The sequence below is a fragment of the Bombyx mori genome, chromosome 4 (assembly GCF_030269925.1).
Source record: "Bombyx mori chromosome 4, ASM3026992v2".
Lineage (NCBI taxonomy): Eukaryota > Metazoa > Arthropoda > Insecta > Lepidoptera > Bombycidae > Bombyx > Bombyx mori.
Genome location: NC_085110.1, coordinates 6,904,315 through 6,921,322, shown reverse-complemented (window position 1 = coordinate 6,921,322; position 17,008 = coordinate 6,904,315). Strand labels below are relative to the sequence as shown.

The window sequence follows — 17,008 nt, the reverse complement described above, 5'->3', positions numbered from 1 at the left end:
AGCTTCGTTTTCAGTTCTTCCATAAAATGTAAATTTTCGAATTGAAGAATAGTAAAAGGATAATTTACTTGCAAAAAATTGTAATATAAAAATGTATGTTTTACAGTCAAAATTCGTATTTCAAATAATTAACTTAAATTTATAGGATAAAAATGAGCTGAAACAATTGTGTTCTACAATAAGATTTAATCTGAGTGGCGACGCTTAGTCGATGTTCACTTCAATACTAAACACTGCGACCTTGCTCCAATATAATCAAATTAGATGCGTGACGTCACTAAATTCAGCGCCATTATGTTAATTAACACGGAAACCGATCTATAAACATCGATCCGAGATCGCTACTCAGGACAAACCTTATTTGAATATGTTTCTTCGAATCTCATCAAGATAGATCCCGTTTCTGCGTAACTCTGAAAGGCAAATTTTGTTCGAAATATAAACATTTAAAAATTCCACATTGTAGCACAGCCAAATTGCAAAAATTTATCGTCCGGAATTATTATGTTAATCTTCGGTCTCCGTAGCGAAGATCTAACCAGTTTAAGTAATAATGGGGCCGGATCAAAGCAATATTTTTCCAACATTATTACGGTACGGTCGGCGAAGCGGGAGCGCGTAGGCTGACTACTGGCAAGTGGTAACTTCCTTCATTACGTCACTTTGTGATTCACGCAATTTGCTTCATAACATTTCAACTTTATTTGGTTGTCTTCAACTATGACCTCGTGTTTTCTCGGACTTCGTCTCAACAACGTCCTTGTGTGTACTAAATTTTACGTGTCGAACAATACACATATTCTCTAACCTATTTCGCTTAATCTAATCTCATTGTTTTCTCTATATGTCATTGTAATTTATTGTGATATTTTTTATGAATCTTCATGCTTTGAACACCGCTCCTCCCAAGCTTACTATGCTAGCCTGAAAAGCAGAACAGATGTTACTCCAGCGGTATTTATATCTTGACTGTGAATTATCTAAGCGATCGATGGCATCAATTTCAATGGCAACGGCAATCAATTTGTGGCAGTTTTGGACTTAACATCAGGTACGCGGCTAACGTAAGCTACTAAGAATTATAAAGTGCTTATGTCAGCAAAAGCAACTCTTTAAACGAGTCTGATAGCTAGGAGATGTGCACGCAAATCCGAGCTTAGAACAATGTTGCGATTGCGTCATTCAAATGTTATAATGCACTTGCGACGCGGGAGCGCTCGTCGTTGTGTGGCTCCGCTGAGGCTCGCTCGCTGCTCATGATATGAAAAGCACTTTTCCGAGGAATACATAATAGAGCGGCAGTCAGAAAGGCCTGTCAGCGCAACCCTGTAAGACAACTACTTAATGTAGCTCACTATAGTGGTGGAATTTTAAATAAATTCACAGAAACTATTTGAAATGTCAGGGCCATTAATAAATAAAAATATCGTATCTACTTCGTCATTTTATTAAATAAAGTCTTGATGTGCTTTAAGAAAGAATGCTTTATAAATTGAAGTGCTCAAAAATGCAACGAAATATTTGAAGGGTCTCAGTTATAAAGAGTAAAAATGTACCTACAACAAAGACTTATATAGAAACAGTGATATCGACCAGATGACGTCTAAACAAATCTTAAATATCTGGCGTATGGTATGAATATTTAGAGAACGCATCCAGCGTTTCTCTGCACGCTTATAAGACATCGAAAATAGATTATGCGAACGGGGTTAGACGCACCTGTTATTTGGCTTTGGAGCGGCAGTGGTGCGGGCACGAGGTGCGGGAAGCGGGGTGGCAGATTCATTAATAATGGCCCACAATGAGACGCCCTTATTTACGAGACACGGCAACCGAGTCAAACCGCATCGCATATAACGTCACGCTTTCAGTACCCGACTTGTACTCGCCCGGCAGACTGCCGAAAATGATTCCAAATTAAAGGCGTAAAGGCAAAACTGCTCATCAGCGTCATGTGTAACAACGACTTTAAATCTGAACCGTTGAACAATCGAGCTTGATTGTATACCTTGTAAGACTCGACTTATAAGGTAAACTTTGTCAGGCTTCACTTGGCATGTCAGTTCAACCCGCTTATTCGTAAGCAGCCTACTCTCAGCCTAATCTCGATTTGCGCGAAGATATTTTATTTGAAATTAAATTATATGTAATCCTTCAACTTTTGATGCTATGTTGTTTTGAACATGTATTTACATTTATGGGTTTTATATATTTATATTTAAAAACGAATTTTTCGAAACATAATCGCGAACTCAACGAAACGCGCGTGATTCCATTTCGATTACTGCCCGTACTTTTATTATCAAATGATTGTCTGAGAAACGCGATGATTGGCGTTTTATTTCACACAAAGAGCCTTTTGTGCTCACGTTTTTAATGTTATGACTCACAGTTTTTTTTTTTCGTTGCTATTTTATCGCATATAAAAAAACACGTATTTTTTCACTAATATAGTCCACGTTTGGAAACAGTTCATGGCCTGCCGGTATACGTTGTGAAATTGATGTTTTGTAATGTTGCACATCACAGCCGAAATGGATCAAATAAACAAAGAGTCATGGAGTAAATATCGTGCATGAACAGTTGGCCTGAGTAGAGGCGGCGAGATGAGGTAAGCGACCTTAAAAGCCACTTAGCGCTCTTCTCGTGCCGCTCGTTGCTTTTTTATTACCAAGGAAATAATTTGGTTACTATTATAATACCTTTTAGCTAACAAAGTTCAATTAAAAGATAATTAAAACAAATTTCGTTTATAATGCGTTTCGGCTTGAAGGGTGGGGCAGCCGTTGTAACTATACTGAGACCTTAGAACTTATCTCAAGATGGGTGGCGCATTTACGTTGTAGATGTCTATGGGCTGCAGTAACCAATTAACACCAGGTGACCTGTGAGCTCGTCCACACAACTAAAGCAATAAAAAAAAATAAAAAAAATTTAATTAAGTTTTTCAATGAACGAATTCAAGAACCCGTAATATTTTATACGTTCTTTCGAATGAAAGCAACAAATATCAATACATGCGAGTAGAAGTTTTTCATTTCCGCGTCTGTATCATGGATCCGGAACCTATTTCAGTACGTGGATCAACCAGAGACGGGGAAACCCATTCGAAACGAAATTCGAAAAGCCGGAAATCGCTGACAAGACCACAAAAAAAGAAAAGGACGGCTCCTGTTCAACGTGTAGTAACAACTCCTTGTAAGAAATTGTCTAAATCTAAATATGAGTAGAGATAGAGAACCGATGTTAAGTCGATGGAGTGAGTTAATTAACGTTTATGCGCAGTCATCAAGCAAGCGTGAACTCTGGCTTCGAGTAAGGCCCAAGAGCGCGACTATGCCTCGATGCTTTTAATTAAACCTTGACACCGCAATGCTAAGAAGTCGTCCACAATTCTCTTAACAATTCAATGCGTCTAATTTGTATAATTGTGAGACTCCGTTCTTTTTAAATATACTAAGGCAACTTTTTAAGAAAGAAGAGTAATTTATACGTTAAAATGACTTGCAGACAGGCGGATATCTGAAATATCTACCACGCGCACCGGTAAAAGGATTGGATTTTTACGAATCATTAGCTCTCAAGTTTTATCGGCTGCGTTAAACAACCGATAAAACTTGCCACCAATCAATTACATTGAAAAGGAATACATATACATAATAAACTTTATAATATTTGCGATTTAGTTAGATTAAAGTCTGATCAATTTAAAAGTGACATGAAAACAAAACGATAAATCACAAACAGTGCGCCTAGCGGGGATTAGCCAATTACAGCGTTGCGCTTCAAGGAAGTTAACCAGTTTCTAAATTCTTCGTGTATTTAATTTAGCTTAATTAGTGTGTGGATACACTGTAGAAGGCAGTCGACCGAGAATTGGAGCCTCTTTGCTGGCGAAATTGTACTCAAAACGATCCCCCGCGGATCACACACCGTGTACACGTTTTCTATTATTACTCATCTGACATTCTTTAGAATTGATTAAATTATAACAGGTTAATTTTAATTTTATTAGTCTTCTGTAAATATAACTTTTCAGTTACATATACATATTATATATCATCGCACATGCATATTTTTCTCTCATTTATTTGTTTACTTGTGGGCGTAAAATAGATTTAGGAACAGGAAAACCAACGCTCGCGTTAGTAATTCAATGTGGTGATAATAAACGTGGGTGCGCACCTCCGCTACTTCTTTAATACGACAGTTTATCTTCATGAGAAATAATGTAGCAAACGGAGAATTAAGGGCAATGACACATTTAATAAATAATTAGAATCATATGACTTTGATAAATTGTGTTGTGTACTGGCCGACAGACGTTGTGCTGTGTAAATTTCAATAATTATTTTATTGAGAGTTTATATTTTTTTTACTTGCTCTAAAAACCTTGTACTGCAAGCTACATATTACAAAAAACCTAATTAGTCCAGTTGTTCACAAGTCACACCTGTCAACAAAAATATTTTTTTAAACAGATAAACCTACATTACTTTGTGAAATCCCAAATCTTAATTTATTAACATTTCTGTCCCATGGAAGATGGAAATGAGACTCGTCCGAACCCTAGTTTTCTTAACCTTTCCCTACGGGGCAGAGTCCTGGACAATTAGAGCATTCGAGCGCAAGAAAATAAACGCATTTGAATGTGGTGCTGGAGACGAATGCTCCGAATTCCGTGGACGGCCAAGAGGAAAAATAAATCTATCCTGGATCAGCTTCGCATCCGAGTCAGGCTCTCAACAATCGGTTACCAGAGGATCCTCAGCTACTTCGATCATATTACCCGCCTACAGTCAGATAACTTTGACAAAGTGATTGTGACGGGCAAAGTAAAAGGAAAGATGTAAGCGCCTTCCATCTAAGACATAAATATTATTTTCAGGGTATTCTCCAATACAAGAGAGAAACACTTAGGATTGTATGTATGTAGCTATCGGACGTATCTTGTACGTTGTATGCGTCAGACTTATAGACTATCTTAAGTTACAAGCATGTACAATGTGAGTGTGTGAGAATTGCGTTCGGCGTGGGTCGGGCTCACTCAGTGCATTTTTTGCTGGCTCGCGAATAAAGCCAGTTCGATGACCCCTCTAACTTCTCTCGATTTCGAATTCTGCCAACGTAGCGTAACGTCCATTAATTATTTGTAAACTTATAAAACAAGAACGTCTGATGCATTTTGGAAATGTTCATTAAAATAATACATACGAACAAAGCAGCGTATAGAGCGTGACTGTTATGTGAAACAATGGATGTCTAGCAGCTTAACACTTGGATAAACTGTGCGATGTAATATTAGCGTCGCGTGGCGTTACGACTCGGTCGGCATGCATTGCCAGCAAGCACCACGTCCTAACAGCTGTTTGTTAGTATCGTTCCTCTTATCATCCTATCAATAAAAAAATATATATTTCTATACCGTTCTCCTGTTCTTGACAGAGGTTCGTTTTGCAAATAAAAACTTTATAGTGTAGTGGAAGATGGTTTTCACATTATGATGGAGTGTGTAGGCGGAACGATGATTTGAAACAACAATCAAAAAACAAAAACAAAAAACACCTTCAGAGACAATAAAAGTTTATTTTTTACATAATTATTTTGTTATTCTCTTTTGTTGCAAAATGGAGTTGCATATTCACTAGGTGAATAGTCTCCTTAAAGAAAGATAAAAAAAAAAAATTGAAACCAGTCGATTACTGTGCACGGAATTGTTTCGGTAAAACCTACTAAATATCAACGCAGTAGGCTACTCGAAACGCAGTAAGCCTGACACGCGAATAAATAAATTTACAAGTGCATTCCTTCTTAATTATGAACAGCGAATCTGTGCCAATATTAGAAAACAAATTAAAAAAAAAAACTATTGGCATTCACTGTTATGAAGCTGTATATGACGAACCAGACCCGACAAAGATTACATGTAATGTAAATGCTGTAGGTACACGCAATTCTTGAACATTTGTAAGATAGCGGGATAAATGTATCGTTTTTATTACTACATGTTTGCTAATTGTACATTAAAATGTCAATGACGTCAATGACAATATTGATATCGGACTATCGGTAAAGAGGTTTAATTGAATGTAAAACACTAGAACATCAAAATTAATACCAATTTCTGTAATACTCGTATTAAATCTGTCAATAATACGAGTAATATAATGCTCGGAATATTTACTTCAATAAAATGTAGGTATAGTAAAAATGCTTTAATTGCTCTTATTATTTAATGTCAATGATTTAAAAAAAATGGATTATTGAAATTTAAATATTAATATCAATTAATAAAACACTATCATGGCTGCTTTTTTAATGGCATTACAATTTTACAATGCTAAAATTGTAGATATTTAAAATCCGGAAATCATTTCTTGAAATTTTCAAATGTACATTGTCCAAAGATAACAGCAATGTATTGGCCTCGCTCGGCCGATGACCGAGAATTTACAACAAATGCTTTGCAGCTCTGCATTATTGAGATTATAGTTAAGTAAAAAACAGCATGTATTTCAAGTCAAATGGTTATAAGAAGCGTATAAACGAGCTTTTAGACGTCACGCTTGGTGGCGGGCGCGCCGCAAAAACTGGCACACGTCGCGTCATGACCGCCGCCCGCCATCGCTGCACGCCCAGCCGATCTCCGCCTTCATCGAAACAATATGCTTTTCTTAAAAAAAATATTCATCACTTTGTTTATAAAATAAAATAAAAAGCCTGCTAAAATACAAAATAAATAGGTATTTAATAATTTTATTTTTCTTCACTTATGTTTGGCAGGAACCCATGAAACATGGTGAAGGCCTCCTCCAAGTCCTTCCATTTGATGCCATCACTTTGTTTATACATATATAATGCATCCGGTAATAACACAAAAAAATATTATCTCATATATCCATCTAATTAGATTTTGCTCGCGACTTCGTCCGCGTGGAATAGTTCACAAATAATGCTTTATTTTAGAACAAATTTGGTTAGCATAAAAAACTTTATAGTGTGCCAACCTTAACATATAGACATATGCAGTCGCGGACTTTTTTTTAGATCTTTTAAAGGGGAACAATTCTGTTATACATTCATTATTTTAGGGAAACTTTAATCGTTTCTGTAGCGCACGCAGCGGAAGCTCTCAAAAGGGAAAAAACCCCGATTTTGAATCATTCTTTATTGGTGCTCCGCTTGTATTGGTCTTAGCGTGATGTTATATCACTCCTCCTGTCCTGTTATATCCTCAATAAAGTGGCTATCTAACACTGAAAGAATTTTTCAAATCGGACCAGTAGTTCCTGAGACTAGCGCGTTCAAACAAACAAACTCTTCAGATTTATAATATTAGTATAGATATTAAAAGTTTCTCTTGTCAATTTTTTTTCATGTTGTCCAATGAAATTTATCAAGTTTAGGTACACTACAGTGGAGAATTAATGAAGTCTAATGAAATAGCGTTTCAAACATTTTTGTTGCGGCACAACATAAAAATATTCTACATAGTCATGACACGCTTCAAATTTAAAGGTTCGAAACGTTATAGTTTCGATACGATAACCTTTTTAAATGTGTGTTGCATTAGGAACTGGCCCAAGTAAGCGTGTCCTCGAGCGGGTCACGCGCCGCACGCAAACTTGTTCTGCAGCGACTTTCGCCGCTCTTCGTCTGCGTCCGTGGTCGCTTGTACTGTTCCGCACTCGCTTGCACTCGATATTTCCGTCTCCTTCTGCCGAGTTTGCCCCAAAGACAGGTACAAGTCATGTTGCAAACTTGAATTTTGCAACGCTGCACGTCAGATATCAAAAGCTTCCTTTGTTCTATACATACTAGTTTTAGCAGTCTGCAAAGTTCTTACAGGCTGAAATATGTTAAGCTTTCAGTTAACAAAATTATAAAATGCCCTATTTATATTTATTAAAAGTCTGATATGAAGGGTTCTATCATGAATTATTATTGTTAAATGAGAAGATTGAAGTTAGAAAAATATGTTTTTAAACAAGAATATTGTACGAGTTTAGTACTAGTTACAATACGTTGACCGGTCAAAAATGTAGAGGGCGGGCGGAAGTATAGCAGTGGCGAAAAGCTCGCAACTGCATGAGGAGAAAGGAAGCGACGGCGCGCCGCACGGCGTGATAAGGCGGCCGGCTGGCGTCAGTCGCGGGGTGAGGCACGGGGTCCGCAGAGAGGGGTGCGCGCGCAGCACCAGCCCCCGCTCGTCTCCCGTCAGTCGCCCGCCGACTCTGCTTGTGCTTGTGTGACTCGCGCCGCTCTGTACACCGCACTCGTGTCCCGATCACGACGCGTGCCGCCCCGCTGTGGCCGCGAACCGCGACCTTCTACGCTACCAACGATATACTTCTCCTAACTTACGTGCATCTTAATATGATTTGACTTTGGACATTTTATAAGCTCCCTTTACCCGGCTTGTTTTACCCCTCATCATGTAAGTGTAACGCTCGTTCAATTTAATGAGGCACGTCTTTTCGTCGAAATTCGGAATTCGCGAAATAAATGAGTGTAACATCGTGTTATTTTGTGAATTATGCTAGTGCGTTTTTACTAAACGTGAAATTTAATTAGTGTTTTTAAACAAGTGCACGGAGTCGTTTTTGTGATTTCCGAAATTCGACGGCCAAAATTCGATCAGTGAGGGGTGGTATGTCTTAGTGGTGATTTAATCCGCTCTCTTCAATATGGACAACTTTGGTCCGCATGAGAGCTTTCGCCTTGATTCGACCCTATGTGATATCCGGGCTGTGCCACTCTCCACGATCAACGGCTCAAAGCTTTCATCGCCATTGCTTATAATGTAAAAGTTATGCCAAGTAGAACTCTGCCCTCTAATTCCCTTTCAAAACTTTCTTCCCTAATTCTCGTCATCTCACATTATTATATGTAGCTATCTATTATTGGTAGTTTTTCAACTTGTGCCACGTTCCCTTGCTATATACCATTTTTTCTCTTATAAATAAGTTTCCTACTTTAATCACTTGAGTGTTAGACTATTCACTTGTAAACCGGATTATATAACTTTTTTTTTCATTCAGTACCCTCTTACAATCATTTACTTGCTTAAGATAATTAATAAGGGGTTTTTACGTTCTACGGTACCTAACTTAAAAAATGGGCTGATTACATCAAAAACTCTATCAGTAAATTTATCATCTTCTTTAATAAGATAAGACTTTGTATCATCATTGCTCAAGCAATGTTTTGATCAAAGGATATATTTTCACAGAAATTTTGCAGAATATTTTTTCACGGGATTTATGTCATCTAGTGAATTTGAATGTAATAACTTACCCGTTTCCTTATTAAATTATAATACCTAGTCGAATGTTCCAACTTTAACAATGTTTCTGTGGCCTCGTAGCGTTTTTACCTCAAACTTATCATGAATGATGTCATTTTGTCCGAGTTATTATTAGAAGAAATATACCTATGTAATACCAGATTTTTTTGTACAATTTGAAAACACATAATCAAACAAGACAATTTAAAAAATCAGAAACGATGCACATTGTGAATGGTCAAATCTGTATCTAACAATAGTATATTTGAAGGGTACAAAATGGTTACCGGAAGGGTGGGTCCAGCTACCTACCTGTTTTAACAATAAAACTTGTCACCAACAGACAGTCTGCCCTACTTTGTTTTAATACAAAGTTTTATCTTAAATTTACTCCTGACAAACCCATAGAACTCCAGATACCGTTCAGCGCACCTAATCTGAACACTACATACGATTTATAACACCTTAATATTAAAAAAAAAACAGTCTCCAACATACAAAAATAAAATGTGTTTCGCTCTTATCAACCTTATCTTATCAGAGTGAAATTATACGGACGCAACTTATCCGTAGGAAATGATTACGCCAACACATTAATCAATGACAAGCGAAGTACTAGTTACAATCAAGCGTCAAAGAAAATTAAAAGTTTAGTAATGAACAAACTGTAATTACCAAATTATTGGAAACATTCTTGTTCAGACCAAGATATTTAATGCCCAAAGTAAGTTAAAAAGAATCCAATATAAAAAGCATTTTCGAATGGGCATGTGCCTATATTATTGTAATATAATGGCACTGTTTCACCGCTATCATGTCGACTCCCAAACACAGGGAGCTCCACGTTCGATAAGGCGTGCACATTAACGGCCATGCTGCAGCGATAGCGCTGGAATTGTGTAATTTGCGCCTCGTAAATTTAAGCCGTCGCAAATTTTTCGCCTCTCTTGCTAATTACCAGTCTGCCGTCGCCCTAGGGGACTGCTAAATGTGCTCCGCACACGTCCAGAATGCTAAAGTAACAGTATAGTTGCGATCTCCTTTGCTCGGCGCACGTAAAACAATAGCCTTTGTTTTGGCAGTCATGGTGTACCGACGTGCTCCAAGTAAATCTTTACACGGAGTTGCACACGAGTTGAAATTTTTTAATGTTGATAGTCACGTTTGTCCTTTCAAAATTAATTATTATTACATTTAAATTTAAAAAAAGCAACGCTTAATTTGTATTGCCATATTGTATACCACTTTTTTCCTTAAAGACATGAGTCAACATTACTCACGCTGCCCGCAAATATGGAGACGGGAGCGAAGAATAACAAATGGTGGTGACATCACTACGAGACTTAACACATGCGAGACTTAACTTAATTCTTATTGTATGATTTGAAATTATTTTTTACACAATCTCACGGGTTAAGATAACCTACTCAAAATCAATATAATCAATATTATGTAGTTAAATATTTTCAATACTGTAATTCGGTGTTTCTCATCGAATATACGTGAATATTTCTGAACTCAGAGTAGGTAAATCAACTGATTCAAACCGCAAATAAAAGAACTCCAAGCTTCATTTCATACTGTCTTTCGAATGGAAACAATGAAAAACTTTAATCTATATAGGTTGTTTTTGCATCCGCATTTGCGGTGGACCGAGACACACAGCCAAGGTCAGGTTACCCTGCTTTCCGCTGTCGCACTAGTTGTCCAATGACCTTGCCGCTGTCAAGTTTTTGTCTATGAGTCTGTGATCGTGCGGAGATATTAAGCAGTCTCTATTTTAGAAGACGATAGTCTAAAGTGGAAAAATGTATAAGTAGAACCCGAAAACGAACGTCGACTACTCGACTGCACTTCTTCTAAACTACATTTTCAAGTTTCTAATATTATCTAGAATACGAATTACTACTTAAATACATCGTATATCACATGATATACTCGTATGCTTAATCTGTAAATATCACATGTATAATACGACCTTATCCGATTTCTATTCCACTTCATTAGAGCGCGAATTACAAAAACCTTCAAATGCCGTGAAGTAATACATTCACTTTCATATTTCAGCTCGTTGGAGTTTCATAACAGCTAGGAACGATCACAGTCACAATGAAATCGTTCATTTTGTTACTCCGAAAATTGCAGTAAATTTATAGACACAACAAATATTGTATTCATTTTATTTAGAAACGGATAACGACTCCAAGCGTATTCGTCGCATTCTATATGTCTTGATAGCTCAGTGGTGAGAGCGCCCTCCATTAGAGGGAGACCCAGGTTCGAACCCCGGTCAAGACCGTGGATGCGGACGCTTAGTTTGGGGACGATTAAGCAAATTTGGTAATCACTGTTATATATAAAAAAAAGTTTATTGCGGTTTTCGGGTTGGTTATTATATTAAATCTATCAGATAAATTGTTCGATGGTAACTTGATCGAGACGCTCGACGATCTCACAAAGGACCCGCTTTCGACCGACTGTTTTTTCTCCCTTCTCCCAACCCCCCTCTGTCCCCAGCCGCTCTCACGAGATTCTTATTTAGATTCGCTTCCGTCTGATTGCTCTTAGTAATCTTTTCACTCGGTTATTGAACGTCTTCTCCGTGCGTGTCGAGTACCAAAGAAGCTACGCTATCGCCACGACTTAATACGAATCAGACGACGATATTCTCCAAAGATTCTACTTCCGTTCACTGAATAAACACGTATTCCGCAAGGTATCACAACGAGCAATCGGCCCTAATGTAATTTTGTCTAGGAGAACCTGTTACTTCGTCTACTTACATCTATTTCTCACAGACACTTTTCTAGATTAAACAACATTGACTACAGACAGAGGCAGACTGAGCATTATAATTTCAATAGAAACAATTTGCCTAATTCTCATCAAATTGTGTAGGACATTTCAGTTGAATTAAATAGCAGAACGATGTTCTGTTACATTAACAAAACAGCCAGATGTTTGAATATCTATTGTCTTAATGCCCATCTTCGAACAAAAGCTAAAGTAATTTCATTGTGAGAATTGAGTGTTTAAAAAAAAAACAACTGGAAATATTTTTTCAGTTTTCTTACTTATTATTATGAATACGAAACTGCTGTTTCGTATCTAATATTTAAACACGTAGTAAACTTGATGTAGGTACCAAATAAATTATTAGAAGTAAACAATAAACTGTTCTGGCACTAGAGTACTGGTTTTCGATTCTAATGAAGTCGGAAACAGCGCAACTCTTACTATAAAAAAAATCGTTGCATCAATATCAAAAATAAAATTTCAAGATTTATATGCACGATAGAGAAGCGCGACGCTGCGTTGCGGCACACGAGTTATTTTCAACCGGGTTATGCTTTAAATAGCGCATTACGATAGGATTTGGTTTCACAAATTTTTCCCTGTTCTCGGCCCCAAACCGTGACGTGTCTACTGGCGCCCACACGGATTTTTTCACCAGAATAGTCTTCCGACTGACGTACATCTTCATATTAAAATGACAAAAAAAAATTAAGTTCCTTTTTATTAAACAAACTAGCTGACCCGGCAGACTTCGTAGTCAATCGATAAATAAAAAACCTAAACTTTTGTATAAAATAAACTTAAAACAAACAAAAGGAATCGGTCCGACGGGGGACACATCAAAGGAAAAACAAAATTGTTATTTTTATTTAATTGCGAGCATTTTCATATTTATCTACCTTTTAAACCTTCTCTGGACTTTCACAAATAATTCAAGACCAAAATTAGTCAAATCGGTTGAGCCGTTCTCGAGTTTTAGCGAGACTAACGAACAGCAATACATTTTTATATTAATCAAATTTACGATACGTATGGTGTTGTCATTGCAGTATGTGCTATAAATCTACTATTGGTAAGGGTGCATATGATTATTCTAAGGCTAATCAAAAAACAATCACGGTAAACCCTTTTGATATTAGTAAACTAGTAATGTTAATTTTATATTTTACAAGTAATTTTTAATATATGTATATGTCTGTAAAATAAGTTGAGACAGCAGATTTGAGGTCGATATATTATGTTTGTTAAGGTGCTATAACTTCATGCAATCATAAATTACAAAAAAATACCAGCTGTAAATACCACGTCAAACTTATATAGCCATTTTTTTAAACTTGTAGCCAATTCTATGAAAAAACATGTTGCATAAACCATTCTAAAATATTCAGTAATGTTTTGCATTCGTATATGTAAAAATTCATGTTAACTGTTTTAGTTTCAAAACTTGTAATGAATAAATATTATGATTATTGTTTTTCATAAGTGTTAGAATAAGCTTGGTAATGCAAAAGCTGTCTAGTATTTAATTTAAAATTCTACGAATGAATATATGAATAATCAACAGGCAAATACATATGTTCATATTGGCAAAATAATAACAACAGGAAGAAACAAAAAAAAAACATAAAATTATTAAATTATTTCGAATTCTGGCCATACGTTTGAATTGGTATTTATGGAACACCGTTTATCTATAAAAAAAATTTTACACTATTACCGAACTGGATTCAACGTTCCTCAAACCTGCTGTCTTTTAACATTTTGTGGTGGATTACGCCGACCGTGTGCGGACCTAAGAGCGGTCCACGCGCACGCTTGCTAACCCGGTAGCCGCTTGTGCTTGGCTCCGGGGCGAAAGGCCCGGAGAGTAACCAGTGTGTTTTGTTGTTCGCAGAGTTGAGCCCCGCACCGCACCGGCTTGCTCGCTGACCGCCGAGCCGCTAATCTAGCTTTTTTCGCGCCCCACCGTCGCCAGCCCAGACCCACACCGGCCGCCGCAATGCTCGCGCACCAAGCACAGCTCGCCCTCTACTAAACTCATCAGTCAATATCTATAAAAACGCGTGTGATAACAATAATTTAATACTCGCCTCTATAAGCTTGCAACGTCGGTGTCTTTAATTCTAACTTAATTGTAAGGATTAATCAATTAGTTAGTAACTATCATCGTATCCGCGCGTCTCCCGCTGCGGAAGTATATTTCTCGCGTGTGCAGTAGTGTGTGATAGTGAGGGTGCGCGAGAGCCTCCAGTGGCCAAGAGTAGTTTGCGACAAACCAGTGTGAGAAGTGCATGCAAAGAGCGCGCCGTCGCGCTCGCCCGCTGTCACTGCCTATGCGCCGCACTCGCACTGCGTAAAAGTGCGCGCGAAAACCGCCTCCTTTGAAGACATAGCCAACAATGGCCACCATGGTGAACATGAACAGCTTGCTGAACGGCAAGGACTCCCGCTGGTTACAACTCGAAGTATGCAGGGAGTTCCAGCGGAATAAGTGCTCGCGACCAGATACTGAATGCAAATTTGCGCATCCCCCGGCTACCGTCGAGGTGCAGAATGGAAGAGTCACCGCCTGCTACGACAGTATCAAGGTAAGATTCCCTGTTTTTCTACTTAAATTATTCAAAAGACATGAATAAAAAGCAAAGATTTTTTACTATTTTCCGCTTGAACAAGATCACCCCCTCAAGGCGACATTTGGACGGCGCTATTCCGCTCGCCGACCTCAATCCCAAGGCTAACTTGGAGTGACGTCAACTTCGTTGCCGCCAGTGTCGATCATGCACTACCTATTGTATGAGAATTGCCATCGTTCTAACATAATGAAGAGGGCGATGACTCGCCGCTTAGACTGGTTTATTTATTACGTATGACGGATTACCCTCGCAGCCTTCATTTACTCTTTGTATTTACATTGTAATGATTCGTTGCTATTCTGTAAATAACGATTAAGTTACTATTTTCTGAATAACTATAATAACATAATGGACAAATACATTAATATTTATAAGGTACAATACGGGTCAAGTCTCAGTATCGTCAACGACATTGATTTCGTAGTGAATATGGGCTCCGACAATAATAAGCCGTCAGCTCTACAACTAATTACAAAAACAATTACAGTCATCATAAAATCAAACTCAATCAAACGTTTTGCAAGAAAAAACTTATCAATGCAAATCCGACGGTGTCGTTACGCGATATAGGTTTATCAATGTTTTGTTCAGTTGAGTGATAACGCCGGAATATTTCGAGCGAATGGACGCGATAAAAATTTAACCCGACATGTAACCGCGCACCTCTGTCACTGTAACGCCCGAGGCTGAGAAGTTTATCGGATAACTATGCACAAAATTCATTTTATCAACAGAATATACATACGGTTTAACGAGTAAAAAGGGTGCGTGTATTTATGTACGCGCGTAAGAAGTTATACTTTATTTTTATTAAATTTATTTTCTTTTCTTTTATTTAAATTTTCATAATTTGGAAAAAATCGATTAAACAACATCCTCAAACACGCATATTGGACATCCCTTTTTTAACATCGTATAAATTCGGTAATTCTCGGTACGGTTCGGAAAGTTCACCTGCGGCTATATTCAGACTCGCCAAGTTACGTCGGTCGTATTGTAATGAGCGATTTAGTGGGCAACTTCATTCTGTTAATTTTGTGTCACGGTGCGCGCGCATCGTAAAATTTCACTCTCATCAATTTTTCATAACGCGCCTAAAGAAGTATAACTTCAAAAAATAATAATTCCACTACTACGTAGCAAAAAGTTAAAGTATTCTGAAGTACCGTAAGTAATGTATTCTTAAATTCTTTTATGAATAATAACTGAGCAAACGTTTTTCAACGAAACCGTTTTATAAAGCAGATAATTGAGCTAAATAAAAGGCACTCGTTCCTTAATATTTCCCCTGTATTTTTCTTTTGATGCTCGACTGAACGCGATCAAGAGATAAAACGCACCGACTACAGGATCGGGCCGGGCTTGTAAGATATCCCCACGTCTGCGGCGTCACCCGTTTACGATTCAATATGCTCGTCCATGTTTCACTTTACTTTGATGACATCAGCGAATCGCTGCTTTCACAGCACCTCCAACACACAGCGGCTCGCGTGCTGTGGGCGTTGGGCTTGTAACGACCCGCTTGTCTCGCAACTATCAAAACACGTTTTTTACTTTGTATATTTTTGTAACCTCCCACATTTTGTCACCACAGCAAGACACTGCTATAGCTTTCTTCGTATACCATTTGGCAATATTCCATGTCACCTCGCGATCTACGGTGTTTCGAAATACGCTTCTCATAAGCCAATTGGAGCGCTGGAAATGAGACCGTTTGCTGTAGGCGGAATTACAAATATTACTCTCGAACCATATATATGTATGTACTAAGTTAATGTAGGTATACATCTAATCATAGGCCTCGTGTTTAGTCCGGGATGCAAAACAATAGACTGTAGAACAATGTGCAGGCTTTGTGGATAGTGCAGCATATATCGTAAACTATGAAACCGCATAAACAGTAGAGACGCCGCCCGCTAGGTAGAGATCCCTGTTTCATAATTAACTGTTTACGTGTTTTAATTTATACCTTTTCTTCATGTCCTGATCACACAAGCTAAGCCCGCTGTTCTGACTATTGCGGTTTATTAGTTTAATTATAGACTGTAAAAATTAAAATAAAGGTTGGCGCTGGTAATAGGGTTATGTTAAAGCAAGGGTACTACTATGATTGGAAGTACGCGAGTCCGTAGGAGACTATCAAGCTATTGCTAGCATCGCATATACATACGCCTTTACTGAAAATACGTACTTAACAAATGCTCACGATTGACTTCCACGGTGAAGGAATAACATCGTGTAAAAAAAATCCCAAGAATTATAATTTGCGTAATTACTGGTAGGACCTCTTGTG

The 17,008-nt window shown here is 37.7% G+C and overlaps 1 protein-coding gene across 48 annotated transcripts in view; it reads left to right on the top strand.

Moving 5' to 3' along the window:
- LOC101735337 (protein muscleblind) overlaps positions 1 to 17,008 on the top strand; it is a 276,923-nt gene that overhangs the window by 206,539 nt on the left and 53,376 nt on the right. For 30 of the 48 annotated variants that reach the window (XM_062668121.1, XM_062668126.1, XM_062668160.1 and 27 more), the window contains one exon: positions 13,977 to 14,670. In XM_062668121.1, the coding sequence (XP_062524105.1) occupies positions 14,482 to 14,670 (189 nt within the window). In that variant the 5' untranslated portion in view covers positions 13,977 to 14,481. Of the gene's footprint in view, positions 1 to 8,179; positions 8,438 to 13,976; positions 14,671 to 17,008 lie in introns of those variants that run through there. The other 18 variants (XM_062668130.1, XM_062668133.1, XM_062668128.1 and 15 more) reach the window with 8 other exon arrangements.